The following is a 15,805-nucleotide window of genomic DNA, read 5'->3' on the forward strand; positions in this document are numbered from 1 at the left end:
AGCTCTAGGTGAGTGACTGTTCACTAATTTACTTATTTCAAATTCTATCAGCAGCCAAGAGACCTGGTGAGGACAAGAGAGAGTTTAGGGTGACTGTCTTTCCTAACTTCTGTGATGCTTGGATGGACTTTAATGTTTTTAACTTTATAGTTGCTTCATGTGTGACCTTAAATGGCAATTTCAAAAGGCTCGCCTCCCCCTCCCCCCACCCTTGAAACAAGGTCTCACTCTGTGGTACTTGCCATGTGCACCAGGTTGACCTCAGACTAACAGAGATCTGCCTGCCTCCGCCTCTGAGTGACGGAATGCTGGCATTAAAGGCACGACACCATGCTCTTTTCTTAAACAGGGGTGGAACCACATCCAAGAATGGCTCCATATAATTCTATGGACAGACTCAGGAAAAGATGAGATCCTAATTATTTTCCTATTTCTTCTAGAAATGGTGGGACAATTACCCCTGCCTCCAAATCACTTAGGAGTGTCCACGGACAAGAAGGATGCCATCATACTAAGTTACCAGCTGGTAAGCTTGAATGTTCTGGAAACAAGGCTTGGCGAGGCTCTGAGGTATTCCATCAGCTTTAGAGATGGTGTCACCTGAGTCTACTGGGTAGCTACTGGCTCCCAGAGGCCACATACCATTTCCCCCCTGCACATCCCTCATCCCTTCCTTTGGTGAGAGATTTTTGTCTCTGTGTGCTTGGAGTGTGTGACATGATGGTGTTCTGGGACAGGGGACCTTTTAAGAAGCAGGCAGGGTTGCTGGCAGAGCAAGCATGCAAGCTACGGCACTCCTTGGCAGAAGGCAGTCTTCAGCATAGCATGGTACGTAAGTATTCTAGGCATAAAACAGACCCTTAAGTAACAGGAACCCAGGGACAAACATGACTTATATCTAGCAGCATCACTTGAAGCACACCCCTCACACAATCCAGCAGATGACCTTGAGTTGCTTTGCTCTCTGGTGCCATTTATCCTCAGGATCCACGGAAGCCTTTTCGACCTCGTTGTCATTCTGGACGGCCATCTTGCTAGTGTCTCTGATGGGGTAGGAGATCTAAGAGTACAAAGCACAGAGCACAGTAAGTGGCACATACTGACTCCTAAGTGAGTTCATTTCAGTCCTACAGCGTGGGGGTCGAGTCTGTGGACTCTGGAGAATGGTCCTGCACAGACAGGATGTATGTTTGGTTTATTTCAAGGGTCCGTGGTTTCAGTTCTCAGGCACTTCTGTTGGTCAGCCTTTCATCAGTGTGATAAAAAAAAAAAATACAAGACAAACCATGTCAAGGAGGAAGCATTTATTTCCACGCGTGGTTGCGGAAGGTCCGTCCACGGTACTTAGCCTGCTTCTTTGGGGCCTGGGGTGAGGTAGAATATCATGGTGGGGAGTATACAATGCCACAACTGGTTTACCTTACAGGACCCTAGAAGCAGGAGATGTGGAGGAAGGGGCTGGTGTCTTAGGATTACTCTTCGAGGGCACAACCATAGGATCCACTTGCTCCAACTAGTCCCTAGCTCCTAAAATTTCTGCTATCTCCTGATAGCACCATCAGGTGGGGGGACCAAACCTTCAACACCTGAGAATTTTGGGAAAATCCGAGGTAAAAATCATTAGAGGGACCTGGATTGCTCTTAAGGAAGATGGAAATAGAGTATTCCCTTATGCAGGTGTGAAGAGAGAATGGGTGCTCTGAGGCCCAAGTACTCCTGGTTTAAGTGTTCCATGCCTGGTCAGGAGACTCACCTTTAGGACAGTCTGATACTGGAAGTATCAATTGATCCCATCAACAGAAATGGGATGATGTCATGCCCTTTACTTACAATGGGGAACTTGTCCTGATAAACCCATCATAAATTTTTAAAAATTCATTTAATTCACGGTGCTGACTAGCTTTTTTTTTTTCAACTCCATACAAGCTAGGTTCTTTTGGAAAGAGAGAACCTCAACTGAGAAAATGCCCCCACCAGATTGACCTGTGGGGCATTTTCTTGATTGATGATTGATGATTATTGATGATTGATGTGGGAGGGCCACTACTGGGCTGATGGTCCTGGGTTGTATAAGAAAGCAAATTGAGCAAGCTGGTAAGCAGGATTACACTGTGGCCTCTGCTTCAGTTCCTGCTTCCGGGTTCCTGCTTTGAGTTCCTGCCCTGACTTTCCTCAGTGATGGAGTGGGACCTCAGAGTTGTAAGATAAACCCTTTCCTCCTCATGTTGCTTTTGGTCATGGTGCTTTAACATAGCAACCTAAACTCTAGCAAGGACATATACCTAACTGTCTGAACCTCACAGCTTAACCCAGCCTACTTTAAACGTGCCCACACAGTTGAGCAAAATCATCTGACAAGGCCCCTTTTAATAGGCAGGTGCAGTGGTGCACACAGGTCATTCCCTGCCTGGGAAGCTGACGCAGGAGGATGAAGAGATGATGGGAGGTGGTGGGTACTTTAGGTCCTAGTTGGAGAACACAAACTACTGGGGGTGTGCCTTTGACGGCCACACTGAGTCTGCTTCCTGATTACCCAATGTAGACAGCATTTTCCTCCATATGCTGCAGCCATAATAGTCTGCCTTACGTGATGATGAGCCCAGGACCAGCAGAAACCAATAATCTGCAGAATGAACCTCTGAAGCTGTGCCCAAACAGATCTGTCTTTTCCGATCTGTTTTCTCAAGTATTTGGATCACAGCTATGCAAACATAACAGCCCTCCACTGACTAATTGTTTCTATCAAGAAACATGTCTCTGGGCTATACAGAAAGGTAGCTGTTAGAATGTCCCGCAGAAAGCAGACTTAAAGTACTACCATGTAGTGAGAGAACCTGGAAACAAGCCATTTCAAGCTCCGGGACATCCATGCCAACTCTAATAGATGCTCATCCAGTCTGCCTGCAACTCCTGACCGGCTGTTTCTGCTCGTCAGTATCTAAAAGTCTTCCACGGGTTAAAGAGGAGGAAAAACGATCTGTTTCATGCATGATGAGCAGAGTGTCCATCACCCAGTAGCCTCCATGTCAGAAATCTCTTACAGGAACAGCAACAGTTTTCTCACACTGTCTATCCCTCTGCTTTTTGGAGTAATACAGATTAAGTGACCCCCACTTTTCAGATGGCACATCCACACTGGTACCAACTGACTCAGAAGTCTCTCCTATACATTTTTTTTAATGTTTCTGTCTCAAGATTCCTCACCATTCTGACTGTGACTTGTTGCTCTGGTTGTGCTCCGGTGGCTACTGTCTGCTTCCCCACCTATAAAATGTCAAGTCTCTCCCCTTCTGAATGGATGCAATGCATTTTTAAATGTCATTTGGGGGCTTTGCACTTGTCCTGTTAAATTTTCTGGGGGTGGGTTGTGGAGTGCAGGGTCATCACATGCAAGAATAAAGGATCATAGAGAACGGATCTGACAGGCTTGAGTTCACATTCTCCCTCTGCTGCTCACTTCACCAGTGGGGTCTAGTGTTCACTCTAAGAGGTATTTGCTGACTGTTATATGCTAAGTAAATATCTGATCATGATGACAGTCTCCACCTTTTCCACTCTGTATGTCATCTGTAGCTCAAGAAGGAACACTGTGTTTCTTTTAGCTTGAGTATAACCTTATCTGTCCCTAGTAAGTCCATGAAATTACACACACACACACACACACACACACACACACACACACGCACACGCACACCACACACTCACACACACACATACCACACACACACACACACACATACACACTCACACACACACCACACACTCACACACATACATACCACACACACACACACACTCACACACATACATACCACACACACACACACACACACACCACACACTCACACACACACATACCACACACACACACACACACACATACACACTCACACACACACCACACACTCACACACACACATACCACACACACACATACACACTCACACACACCACACACTCACACACACACATACCACACACACACACACCACACACACATACACACTCACACACACACACACTCACACACACACACACACACACACACACTCACACACACACACATACCACACACACACACACCACACACACATACACACACACTCACTCACACACACTCACACACACTCACACACACACACTCACGCACACACTCACGCACACACTCACACACACACTCACACACACACACACTCACACACACACTCACACACACACACACACACTCACACACACACACTCACACACACACACACTCACACACACACACATACACACACTCACACACACACACACACACACGCACGCACGCACGCACGCACGCACGCACGCACACCAGGAAAGGGAAGTAGGCAATATGGAAGCTCAAATAATTGAAAGTTGATCTGAGACTGGCGAGATGGCTTAAAGGGAAAGTGTTTGTTTGTTTGTTTTGTTTTTTGTTTGTTTGTTTGTTTTGGTTTTCGAGACAGGGTTTCTCTATGTAATTTTGGTGCCTGTCCTGGATCTCACTCTATAGACCAGGCTGGCCTCGAACTCACAGAGATCCGCCTGGCTCTGCCTCCCGAGTGCTGGGATCAGAGGCGTGCGCCGCTGGCGCCTGGTGGGAGAGTACTTTCTGTGCGCACCTGTCGTCTAAAGTTTAGAATGTTCAACGAAGGCCAAGAGCCACTCCCCAAATTTGCATCAGGGCTCCCCCACAACCACTCCCAGAGGCACCCCGACTTACAACAATTACTGGCACCATTTCAAAGGTTTGTGTTGTGTTGTGCTGTGTATTTATTTATTTACTGAGACGAGTCTTGCTATGTCATAGTCCAGGCTGGCTTTCATCTGCTGCCTCAGCCTCCTGAGCACCGGGACTCTAGGGCTGGCGTGTCCATGCCTGACTACTGTATGGCTCTCATTACTGTGATGCTACACAGAAACACAGCGGGCTAAAGGAAAAACCAACCCTGTTCTGAATGAGAAACGCAGGTCGAGAGAGGGAAAAAATCTAACTAGGCTGAGGGCGCAGGCAAGGATACTCTCTTAATCTCAAAGGGGCCGAAAATGTCTTCTGGAGGGAACAGGAGAGCTGGCCAGTGGGATGTAGAGACTCCAGCTTTTGCAAATGCGAAGAGAAATATAGGATGTGCATTAGATAATGGGGTTGATCATCCGAGGCGTTAATTTCCCATCGACAGCCACGCTTACATTGTTCCATCAAAAACTTTACATATTACTGACAGAGCCTTGGTGGGTTCCCTTGCCGGGCGCGGAGGACACACACTGTTTCTGTGCACACTGTTCTGGTGGAGCTTGGCTGCATCACCCCAGTGAGCTTGCTGGGCAGGTAAGACATACTTCTACATTAGCTCTTTGAAAGTGGAGTGGGACACAACCTCTGCCAGCTATTTTTTCTTTTTCTTTCTTTCTTTTTTTTTTTTTTTTGTGAACCATTCTATTAATACCAATCAAATCGAGAAAATGATCAAATGAAATTGCATTTTGAGCATCGTAAGCTGTGTAATGTCTATTCTGTTAAATTGGGGCCTATAATTGCTTCTGTACTGAAAAGATACAACAAAGACAGCAATCATGGCATGTCATTATCCCAGACTAGAAAACCGGCCTTTGCACGGAGGACTTCAAAGGCTTGTGGTTCTCAAATTGCATTTGGCTGCTATTGTCGGAGCGCAGGCAATCTTGATTAGGTGTTTACACTGAGGTAAGACGCAGAGCAGAGAGTCTGAGTGCCTGGGTCTAGAGCCATTAAAAAATTGTACATTATGTTCCTTGCTTTGAAGTGAGGGTTTGTAGGGAGGAAAGCAACTCAGATTGAGTACAGCTGAGCTAGACTGCGCGGCTGTTCCTCTCTCAAAGAAACACACCGGGTTCTTAGAGAATCAGACAGTGCTGCAGAAAACAGAGCCGAGGCTTCACCCAGAGCTGTGTGACACAGCAGATCTACATACCGCACACGCTTCATAAACATGCTCGTATTAGGCTGTAATCACCTCAGGCTGTGCCCGTGTTTCCCCTTATATCCTGCCTTGTCTACTGTCTGTGTGTTATCTTCCACGGCGAGCTGCACATTGGCTGAGAAGGCTTTGTTATGCTCAGGCCTAGTGGCAATGCACTGGCAACTAGCCACATGGCCAAATTAAATGAGCCAAAGTGTCAGATTAAGTAAATATGTAATGTGTGTGTGTGTGTGTGGTGTGTGGTGTGTGTGTGTGTGTGTGTGTGTGTGTGTGCATGTATGTCTGCATGCACGCATGTGTGATGTGCATGCAATGGTGCATGCGTGGAGGTCAGAGAACAACTTGAGGACAACCTGTAGGCCCTGGGTATCAAAGTCATGTAGACAGGCTTGGCTGTGGGCAGCTTTACCTGCTGAGCCATCCTGCCCTGTTTCAGATTTTTTTTTTTTTTTTAATGTCTCATCATGGCTCAGCTATATCAGCTACTTACACTCCCACTTTGTCACAGTCACTGGGTGTGGCGAGGGTTTCTTTGTTCATTTGGCTAATGAGTGCTAGGAAGCATTCATTCCTATTGTATTGCTGGCGCATTTTGCCCTGGGCTGTCCCCTCGGCCACCGAAAAGAGACTGATTCAGATTCTACTACTGTGAGGCGGCTTCCCTGACACTCAGCCTGGTTGCTTAAATTATCAAGGGGTTTTGTGTTTTCATCGGTCAGAGACAACACATGAGAAATATTTGGACTCAGTTGCCAGCCTATCTCCATTCCTATAGAACACCTGAGAATATGTGTGCTCAATACGAACTTGATGCTGAGTCCTGTGGACACACACACACACACACACACACACACACACACACACGTTCTTTTTCAGTAGAAGATTCTGGAGCTGTTAAGATTCCCAAAGTGATCATTGTCTCCTACTTAAAAACACTTCCTTACTTTTCTGTTGCCTTTAATCTTGAGGAGCATGCAAGGCCTGTACCTTGGGCTGCCAGCCACTTCTTCATCCTGGGATTCTTTCTGTGTTCCTAACACTGATGTTTACATGGACAGTTGTCTCTGGGCCTGTGTGAAGATCATTCTTTGCTAAGAAACTACACTTCATGTCATTATCCATATTTATTTATTTTATTGAAGATTAAACCTATGGCCTTTTGCATGCTAGAAAAACTAGAAACTTATCCTTAAAGGTTTTTCTGTTTGTTTGTTTGTTTGTTTGTTTTGAGACAGGTTCTCATGAAGTTAGCCAAGCTAGCTTTGAACTCACCATCCTCTTGCCTCAGTTTCTGGAGTAGCTGGGATTACAGGCCTATGCCATCCTATTTAGAGTATCATTCTCGGTACAAATGTAACTTCCTCCATGAAGTCTCCCCTGATTCCCAAAGGAAGCAGCCATAGACACACTTTGTATTTCTCCTTTCCTAACAAGCACCACCCTGTGGCTTGTGTTTCTTCCCACTTTGTCTTAATCAGGGTCGTCATTGCTGTGATGAATACCATGGCCAAAGGCAACTTGGGGAGGAAAGGGTTCATTTTGCTTACACTTCTAGGTAACACTCCATCACTTGAGGAAAGCCAGGGCAGGAATTCAAGCAGGGCAGGATCCTGGAGGCAGGAGCTGACACAGAGGCCATGATGGGTGCTGCTTACTGGTTTGCTCCCCATGGCTTGCTCAGCCGGCTTTCTTATAGAACCCAGGACCATCGGTCCAGGGGTCATCCCACCCACAGTGGGCTGGGCCCTCCCCCATCAATCGTTAAGAATATGCCCTACAGCTGGATCGTATGGGGGCATTTTCTCAGCCAAGGCCCCATTCTTTCAGATGCTTCTAGTTTATGTCAAGTTGACATAAAAACTAGTCAGCACACCCTTCTTTACTGAGGTTCCGTGATGGCAGAACGGAGGGGCTGTGTGCAGGACTGCTGTGCTGTACAGAACAGAGCACTGTGCGTTTGTACCTCCTAGTGGCTCTGAATGTGCCTGGCATACAGATGTTCAACAAATACAACTAGATGATGAATTCAACCCCTGTTGTTCCTGAGCTCTCCCTTCTTCATCAGAATGGATAGGATCATCTCTGTTTACACAGACTCCATAGCCATGGGTTCAGCCAGGGCCTGGGGAATGGCTTAGTTGTAGAGTACTTTCCTAGCATGCATGAAGACCTGAGTTCAATCCCCAGTACTGCAAAGAAAAAAACCAAAGCCGAACAACAAACAAAACCTAACAAGTACTGCGCCGGTAGTGAGCATGTGCGGACCCCAACCTCATCACTCCCAGAACAGTACGGTGTAACAGCTGTTGGCATAACTCTGAGATGTTAGCAGAAGCTAAAGCCGTCTGAGAGCACACATGAGGATGTGCACAGGGTTCACACAAACACCATACCATTTAATAAAGGCTCTTGAACTCATCAGATTGTAGTGTCTGAGAAGGGCCAGCACGGATATCGATGGGCAGTTAAATCTACTTAATTATCCAGGCATGTTTGTGGTTTCTATCAGATCCAGGCCCTGAACTGCCAATACAATGGCGGTGGAAACCAGGGCCTCATCTTCCATCCCACTCTTGCTTACTGTGCCCAGGGCCACTGGTCCTTCAGCCCCAGCTTCTCATTGTTATCCCTTCTCCAATGAATCATCTTCCCCAAATATTTGTGTGGTGTGTTTTCTCACGGCCTCCATATCCTCAGAGAGACACTGTTGTACAACCTGGTTTAAACTGCGATTTCCCCACAGCGTGACAGAGCTTTTGATATCTGCTCCACTGCATCTCTCCCTTGTTCCTATGTATTATGTTTACTGTCCACCCTCCTATACACATAATGAACCAACCTCCCTCCCTCCCTCCTTCCCTCCCTCCCTCCCTCCCTCCTTCCCTCCCTCCCTCCCTCCCTCCCTCCTTCCCTCCCTCCTTCCCTCCCTCCCTCCCTCCCTCCTTCCCTCTTTTATGCTCTTCTCACTGGAAGAGAATAGTGTAGAATTTTCTACTCATGGCCCCTTGATGGTGGCTCAGAAGTTTTGGACTTGGGGGCGTTTCAGATTTGGGGCTCAGGAGTCATGATTCTCAGTCTGTGGACCAGTTTCCAGTAAGTTCTAGCTGTTTACCTGCCTCCTGCCCCGCTCCCCCATCCCGTGAGAGGTCAGGAGGCGGCACACAGACAGTGGCCTGACATGACCACAGATTCATGGCAGACCGGGTCATTTACTACAAAAGACAAAAATGTCATTCACATGGCTTCTGACTTGGGTTCCTATTGTTGCAATATGCCCTGGGTAAGACAGCCCGGAATTACCCAAAGTGGCGGGTCCATTTTTGAACGCTTAGAGGAGACTGATCCTTAAACATGATTAATTGTGTTAAATTTCCAGTTTTCAAAAGGGCGTGCACGAGCTACGAGGGACGTTCTCTTCCGTATGGGTCCCTCTTCAGTCACATGGACTTAATGAAGTGTCACTGTGTAGTGCTGAGCAGCGCCGCCCATCAGAAGGGTGCCTCAGAAATGCCTCCTATCGAGAAAAACGATAAAGTTCAATTGGAGTTTCGTAGTTGTAAGTAAGTGCTCTTGTGTTGGTATAGGACAAAATCAGAAAATCTATCAGTCAATCCAGGAACTGCCCTGGAGTCCCAGCTGGGTAGAAGAATAATTTATTTCTGCGAGTGCTCCAGAGCCAGATCTCAGAAGCAGAGCTAGACTGGAACATTCTGTAAGAGAGGCGTCCATGTTTCTAGCCAAATGCAGTTATAGAGATGATTGTGACTTAAAGATAAAACCAAGTCTGACAGACAACTCGAAGCTCCTGCTAATTCAAGGTGATGGAGAAGGAGAACCAGCCATAGCTGGAGTGTGGCCTCATCACTAGTAAACTAAAGTCAAACCAGGCATTCAATAATAAATACATCACACAGGCCTCTGTGACACTCAGAACTTCCACATACAGAATATCACTTCAATCCCAACAATCCTGAATCTGCAGAAGAAAAGTAAACCTTGGTACTTTTGAGACAGAGTCTCATGTAGTCCAGGCTGGACATGAAATCTCAGTGTTTGTGAGGATGGCCTTGAACTCTTGACTGCTTCTGTCTCCCAGTGCTGGAGTGACAAGTGTGCACCCCACGCTGGGTTTATCCAGCACTGGGGGATCAGAACCTGCGCTTTGTATATTCTAGTGAGCACGCTGCTAACTGAGCTACAGCCCCAGTCCCAGGAAGCACATATGTGTAACCTCGCTAAACCAGGAAAACAAGGCTCAGCACGCTTTTGTGATTTGCCGAAGTCAACAAATGGCTCTAGAGGCAAACGGGTTTAGGCCGGCAGGGTGGCTCAATGGGTTACAGGTGCTTGCGGCCACGCCGTGATGATCGGAGTTCTATTCCCAGAACCCACAGGTAGGAGAGAATTGACTCCTCAGTGTTGCCCTTTGACCTCCACACTATGTGCTCCATCATGTGCATGCTTGCACCTACACACAAAACCACACAAAATGAAAAATAAACAAGGCAAAAATAAGAGGCCCCAAATCACACCTTTTGTCTCCAAATTACATTGTTTAACTTGGTAGGCACCTAATTCTCTCTTTCCCTTCCCACCTTTCTCCCCAACTTCAGACAAAGAGAAAGTATTTAAAAATTACATTTCTTCACAGGGCAGTGGTGCATGCCTTTAATCCCAGCACTTGGGAGGCAGAGGCAGGCGGATCTGTGAGTTCAAGACCAGTCTAGTCTATAAAGTGAGTTCCAGGACAGCCAGGAACACAGAGAAACCCTGTCAAAACAAAACAAAACAAAATTACATTTCTTCAGTAAATATTTAGTTATTGCTTTCTGTGTGCCAGGGACCAAGAGACCAAGGGCCAGGAGCGGCCAGGTCAGCAAGGGCTTCTCATACCCCTAGAGTCTGAATTTTATCTTCAATATTATAGTGGCCAGCAACAGTGATGCCCACCTTAAATCCCAGCACTTGGGAGGCAGAGGCAGGTGGATCTCTGAATTGGAGGCCAGCCTGGTCTATACAGTGAAATCCCAAACAAACCAACAAAAAGATAATAGGGAAATAATCAGAATTGTAGCCAAGCAGACCTCTAGAGAGGTCAGATTTGAGGAGGGGAAATGTTGAAAGGATTATAACACAAAATTATAATTTAAAATCAAAGCATCAAATATGGTGTACATGACCCAAAGTTATTCATAAGTTCCTTATCTTAACGCCAAAGCTCAGGTATTTAAAGCAATTATTAAAGGAAGTTAGGTGGGTATAAGATTGATAAGATTGCAAGGTTCACAGGCTAGTGAGATGCCTCAGTGGTAAAGGTGCTTGTGGCCAAGCCCAACAACCTGGGTTCTTTTTCCTGAGACCCACACGGTAGAAGGAGAGAATCAAGCCCCACAAGTTGTTCTCTGGCCTCCACATGAGGCAGTGACATGAATATGTCTAATAAACAAACAAATAAATGCAATAAAAACAGAAGAGTTCCATAATCCACGGCGGCGTCCAATTGACTTCGGATATTCAGGAGAGAGTCAACTAAGTCTGACACACTTGCCCTGAGTACGGGTGTCTTGATCCCATAGGCTGGTTGTCTGGATAGAATAAATGGGGGGAGGGCGTACTGCCTTCCTGGCCACCAGAAAGTTAGCCTCTGCTACACCCCTGCCACACCCTGCCCACCACGATGGACAGAAACCTTGGTTCCCTACGACCCTTTCTTCCCCCAGCTCAGTTTCTCTCAGGTATTTTGTCACACCACGACCAATGGCAAAACTTCTGACTCAAATGGATCCCTTTATAGATGGCGTTTGAAGAACAACACCTTGGACGATGATGTCACGTCATACTCAGGCACACCAGGCATGTCCTGTTGTGTCTTTATGCGAGTCTATCTCCTTACTTCTGGGCACTGTCACTTGGGATAGGGGAAGACCATTTAGAAGGGCCTATCCCCTAAGTGGTTTCTTTTCTTTTTGTATGTCGAAAAGAAATGTGCACGTGCATGCACGTATCCACATTTGTGCACATGTTCGTGCAGGTCTGAATGTAGAGAGAATAACCTTGGGTGTGTCTTTTCTCAGGCATTATCCATTTTTAGTTTTTTTTAAAGACAGGGTCTCTCAATAGCTTGGGGGTCACCAATTAGACTCAGCTGGCTGACCAATGAGCCCAAGGACCTATCTCCTCCTTCCCAACATATACTACCATGACCAGTAACCCCTGCCTCCATACACACAGGGGTTCTGGGAATCAAACTTGGCTCCCTGTGCTTGCTGTCTGAACCATCTCCCCAGCTCTAATAGCTCCCCATTATTGCTGGTCTGTCGTATATCAAGAACTTTATATAAAGCATTCAAATAGTATTCCAACCCAGAACTTGACTCCATATATAAATAAGCAAGATAAGGTTTCAAGGACCCACTTGTTCAAACACCTGGCAAGTACTGTGCTTAGATTCAGGATTCTCTGACTTTCTAACCAGTATTTATTTCTCTTCCCTCCCCTATATCATCCTTTTCCTTGTGTGAGGGCCAGGGCTAGCCAACACTCTTTCTGGATTTCTCTTCTGTTTGTCTTCATCCCTTTGGGGCTCAGCTCGAGTGATGCCTCTAATGTAAATACAGCTTGTTCGGTTTTCTGTGAGATGTTACCCAGGTCTTGTCTGCCACACGGATGGAAAGCAGGCTTCAGGACAGGCAGGAGCTCTTCATGCCTTTTTTTCTGCTGCTTCCCTCGTACAGAGAGAGAGAACCTAGGGCACAGTTGGTGCTCAGTAAACACCCGTTGACTGCTTGGCCCATGGTTGGTCCCCAGATCTGGGCAGTGGCTTCTGTTGATGGCTTTACATGATCCTGAGGACTGCAGACAATTGAATAACCCTTCTATATTTACAATTGTAAAATACCTGTAATTTCTTTTCAAGATATTAATAGGAAGGGGCCAAATCACACTTATAAGGCACTTATAGCTCTTCTGAACTCAGGCTAGACCTCACCTTCATCTTCAAAGTCTGTTGAAATCAAGATAGAAGGGCAGTTCATTTCAGAACACAATTTCCTTTAATGGTAGATCATAAATTTGACTCAGATGCTAATAAGTTGAATAAGAGCCAGCGGTCACCATCAGAGCATGGCCAGATGGTGATGCTCAGGTGCCCTCTAGTGTGTGCTGCTTTTCCTGTCAGTTCCTGGGATCACACATCTTGTGCTTGAGTCCTTGATGAAAGGGTGTGCTCCTGCCTTTAATCCCAACACTCATCTGGGGATCTCTGAGTTCAAGGCCAGTCTGGTCTGTAGGTAGAGTTCCAGAACAGCCAGGGCTTCATAATAGAGAAACCCTGTCTCAAAAAACCAAAAAGAAAGGAAGGAAGAAGAGAGTGTGGTAATGTGTAATCAACAATTCTATGGGAAAAATGAAGTTTTAAAGAAAGGAAGAAAGAAAGAAACAGAAAGAGAGAGAGAAGGGAAGGAAGGAAGGAAGAAAGAAAGAGAGAGAGAGAAAGAAAGAAAGAAAGAAAGGAAAAAAGAAAGAAAAGAAAGCAACTTTGGTGACTGACTGTATGCAGCTACAAGGAGAGAACTTAATCAGGGTTATTACAAAATTGATATTGTAAATGACCCTTACTCCACAACCCCTTTTCTGGAATAGGATCATATACATCCCAGGTTGGCATCCAGTTGCTATGTAGCTAACAATGACCTTGAACTTCTGATATTCCCTCGGCCTCCACCTTCCATGTGCTAGGATGACGAGCGTGTGTTACCACTGCTGGTCAACATGGTGCCAGGGTTTTGTGCATGCTAGGCAAGCACTTTATCAACTGATCCACTGCCCTAGCCCACCCTGATCCGTATTTGTTGTTATTTTTCCCATTTAGCTTTTTAAAAATTAGAATCATTACATTATATTAAGTAAGGTTCAAAAACCATAGACACAGCCAGGTGTGGTGGCATATGACTTTAATTCTAGTCCTCCAGAGGCAGAGAGAGGCAGATCTGTACGAGTTCCAGGCCAGCTAGTGCTATGTTGTGAGACCCTGTCTCAAAACAGACAGCAAGAGAAAGAAAAAGAAAGAAAACCCCACAGGCATAAGAGGGCACAAGGTAGAAAGCTATGCCTGCCCCCTGCCCCTACTAGATTTTTTCTAGTAATCACTTACACAGGGTTCCAGAGTGTCTCACTATATAGCCTTGTCTAGACCTAAAACTTACAATCTTCCTGCCTCAATTTCCCAGGTTTGTGCAACTCAACAACTTGATATGTGTTTTTATTCCTCTTTTTTTTTTTTTTTTTTTTACTGTCTCTGCATGTTCCACTCCTTGAATTTCCTGATAAATCCTGTTAAACTGACCAAAGCATTTCAGAGTGGGTCTTTGTTTCTTAAGCCGTCACAGTGTGCTCTACTGTGCCGCTCTACCATAACTTCCTTAACCCCCCCCCCTCCAAAATGACAGCTATTTGGGTGGCTTCTGATCTTTTGATATCACAAACAAGGCTGAAATGAATCATCTCGTATAGTTGCTTTTTCAAGACTGCACACATCTATCTAGGACAAATTCCCAGGAGTGGAGTATGTGGGGCCAAATAAAAATACTAATTACAAAATCATATGCAGCACTTACTGTGATCCAGGCTGTAATCTAAGCCTGCTCTGTACACCATTTGATAGTCTTAGCAACCCTATGAGGAAAATGCTGTTATTATCTCCTTTATAGACCAGAAAGCTGTGTGGCACAAAGAGGTTTAATAGCTTGCACAAGGTCACTCAGCTAGCACAGGGCAGAGCCAAGCAACTGTGGCTGCGTTTAGATACTATATTCGGGTTTCTCTGGCAGGGTAATTGTATTTTACATAGACATAAATTGGCCTTTATTCTGGTTATGCTGATTTCTTCTCTTCCTGGCATTACTGTACATTTTCATCAACAGGTGAAAATACGGATTAATTATAGGTGGAAATGAATCTCAATGCAGTATTAATTTGCTCTTCTCTTATAGGGACAGACACTGAGTATGTTCACAAGTGCTCAAGAGCTTTGTGTGTTAATGTCTCTGGGACTTGCCCATCCTAAAGCTTTTTGGTACGTTTGGAAGTGATTTCAGCCTCCCTCTTATTGACAAGGAGGAGGATGTCTTTACCTATTAGATGTAGAGTTTTACCTGTGGTAGGAATTAGGGATACTAATTTCTCCTAGTTTGTGTCTTACATTCTCACATTGTTTATAGTTTTCAATGATGGATGTTTTTAATACACACACAGCCAAATTATTAATCTCTTAGGTAATCTAGATTTTTAAATATTTCTGAGTCTTAAGAGGATCTGCTCATGTTCTTTTTTTTTCTAGTGTTTGGATGGTTTAATTTTAATAATTAAACATTTGGCCTATTTGGAATTATTTTGTATGATGGGTATATTAATCCAGTTTACTGTTTCCCTTGGGCTTCCCCAGGCTGCTCTTTTGAATAGTTTGAATGAGAAATAGCATTTCTCATTGTACCACACAATGCACAATTAGGTTCTGTTTCTAGATTTCACATTCTATTGTGTTCAATTTTTCTGTCTATGTATGTATTAAATATTATCCTCGTATTTGAAGCCTTATAATACATTATAACATCCAGTAGGGCTTCACCGTTCATTGCTCATGTGTGTGTTGTGCATGTGGGGGTGTATACCAGAACATAACTTAAGAGTGTCAGAGGCCTTGAACCAGACCAATGACTCACTGCAGTGAACACTTACAAAGATGTATGGACAAAAGGGTATGCTGTGTGACTCCTGGGCCACACTACAGCTTCCATGCCTAGATTTTTCTTATTTGTTTTTTGTTTGTTTGTTTCTTTGGT

The 15,805-nt window shown here is 45.3% G+C and overlaps 1 protein-coding gene across 1 annotated transcript in view; it reads right to left on the reverse strand.

The window, feature by feature from the left end:
* Nucleotides 1-315: 315 nt before the first annotated feature.
* The window catches only part of Jhy (junctional cadherin complex regulator), a 37,429-nt gene continuing 21,939 nt past the window's right edge, over nt 316-15,805 (reverse strand). Inside the window, exon 4 of the mRNA XM_036191799.1 lies at nt 316-1,060. Within this exon, the coding sequence (XP_036047692.1) occupies nt 926-1,060 (135 nt within the window). The 3' untranslated portion in view covers nt 316-925. The remainder of the gene's footprint in view (nt 1,061-15,805) is intronic.

Source organism: Onychomys torridus, chromosome 7 (genome assembly GCF_903995425.1).
Source record: "Onychomys torridus chromosome 7, mOncTor1.1, whole genome shotgun sequence".
In the NCBI taxonomy this organism is placed as follows: domain Eukaryota; kingdom Metazoa; phylum Chordata; class Mammalia; order Rodentia; family Cricetidae; genus Onychomys; species Onychomys torridus.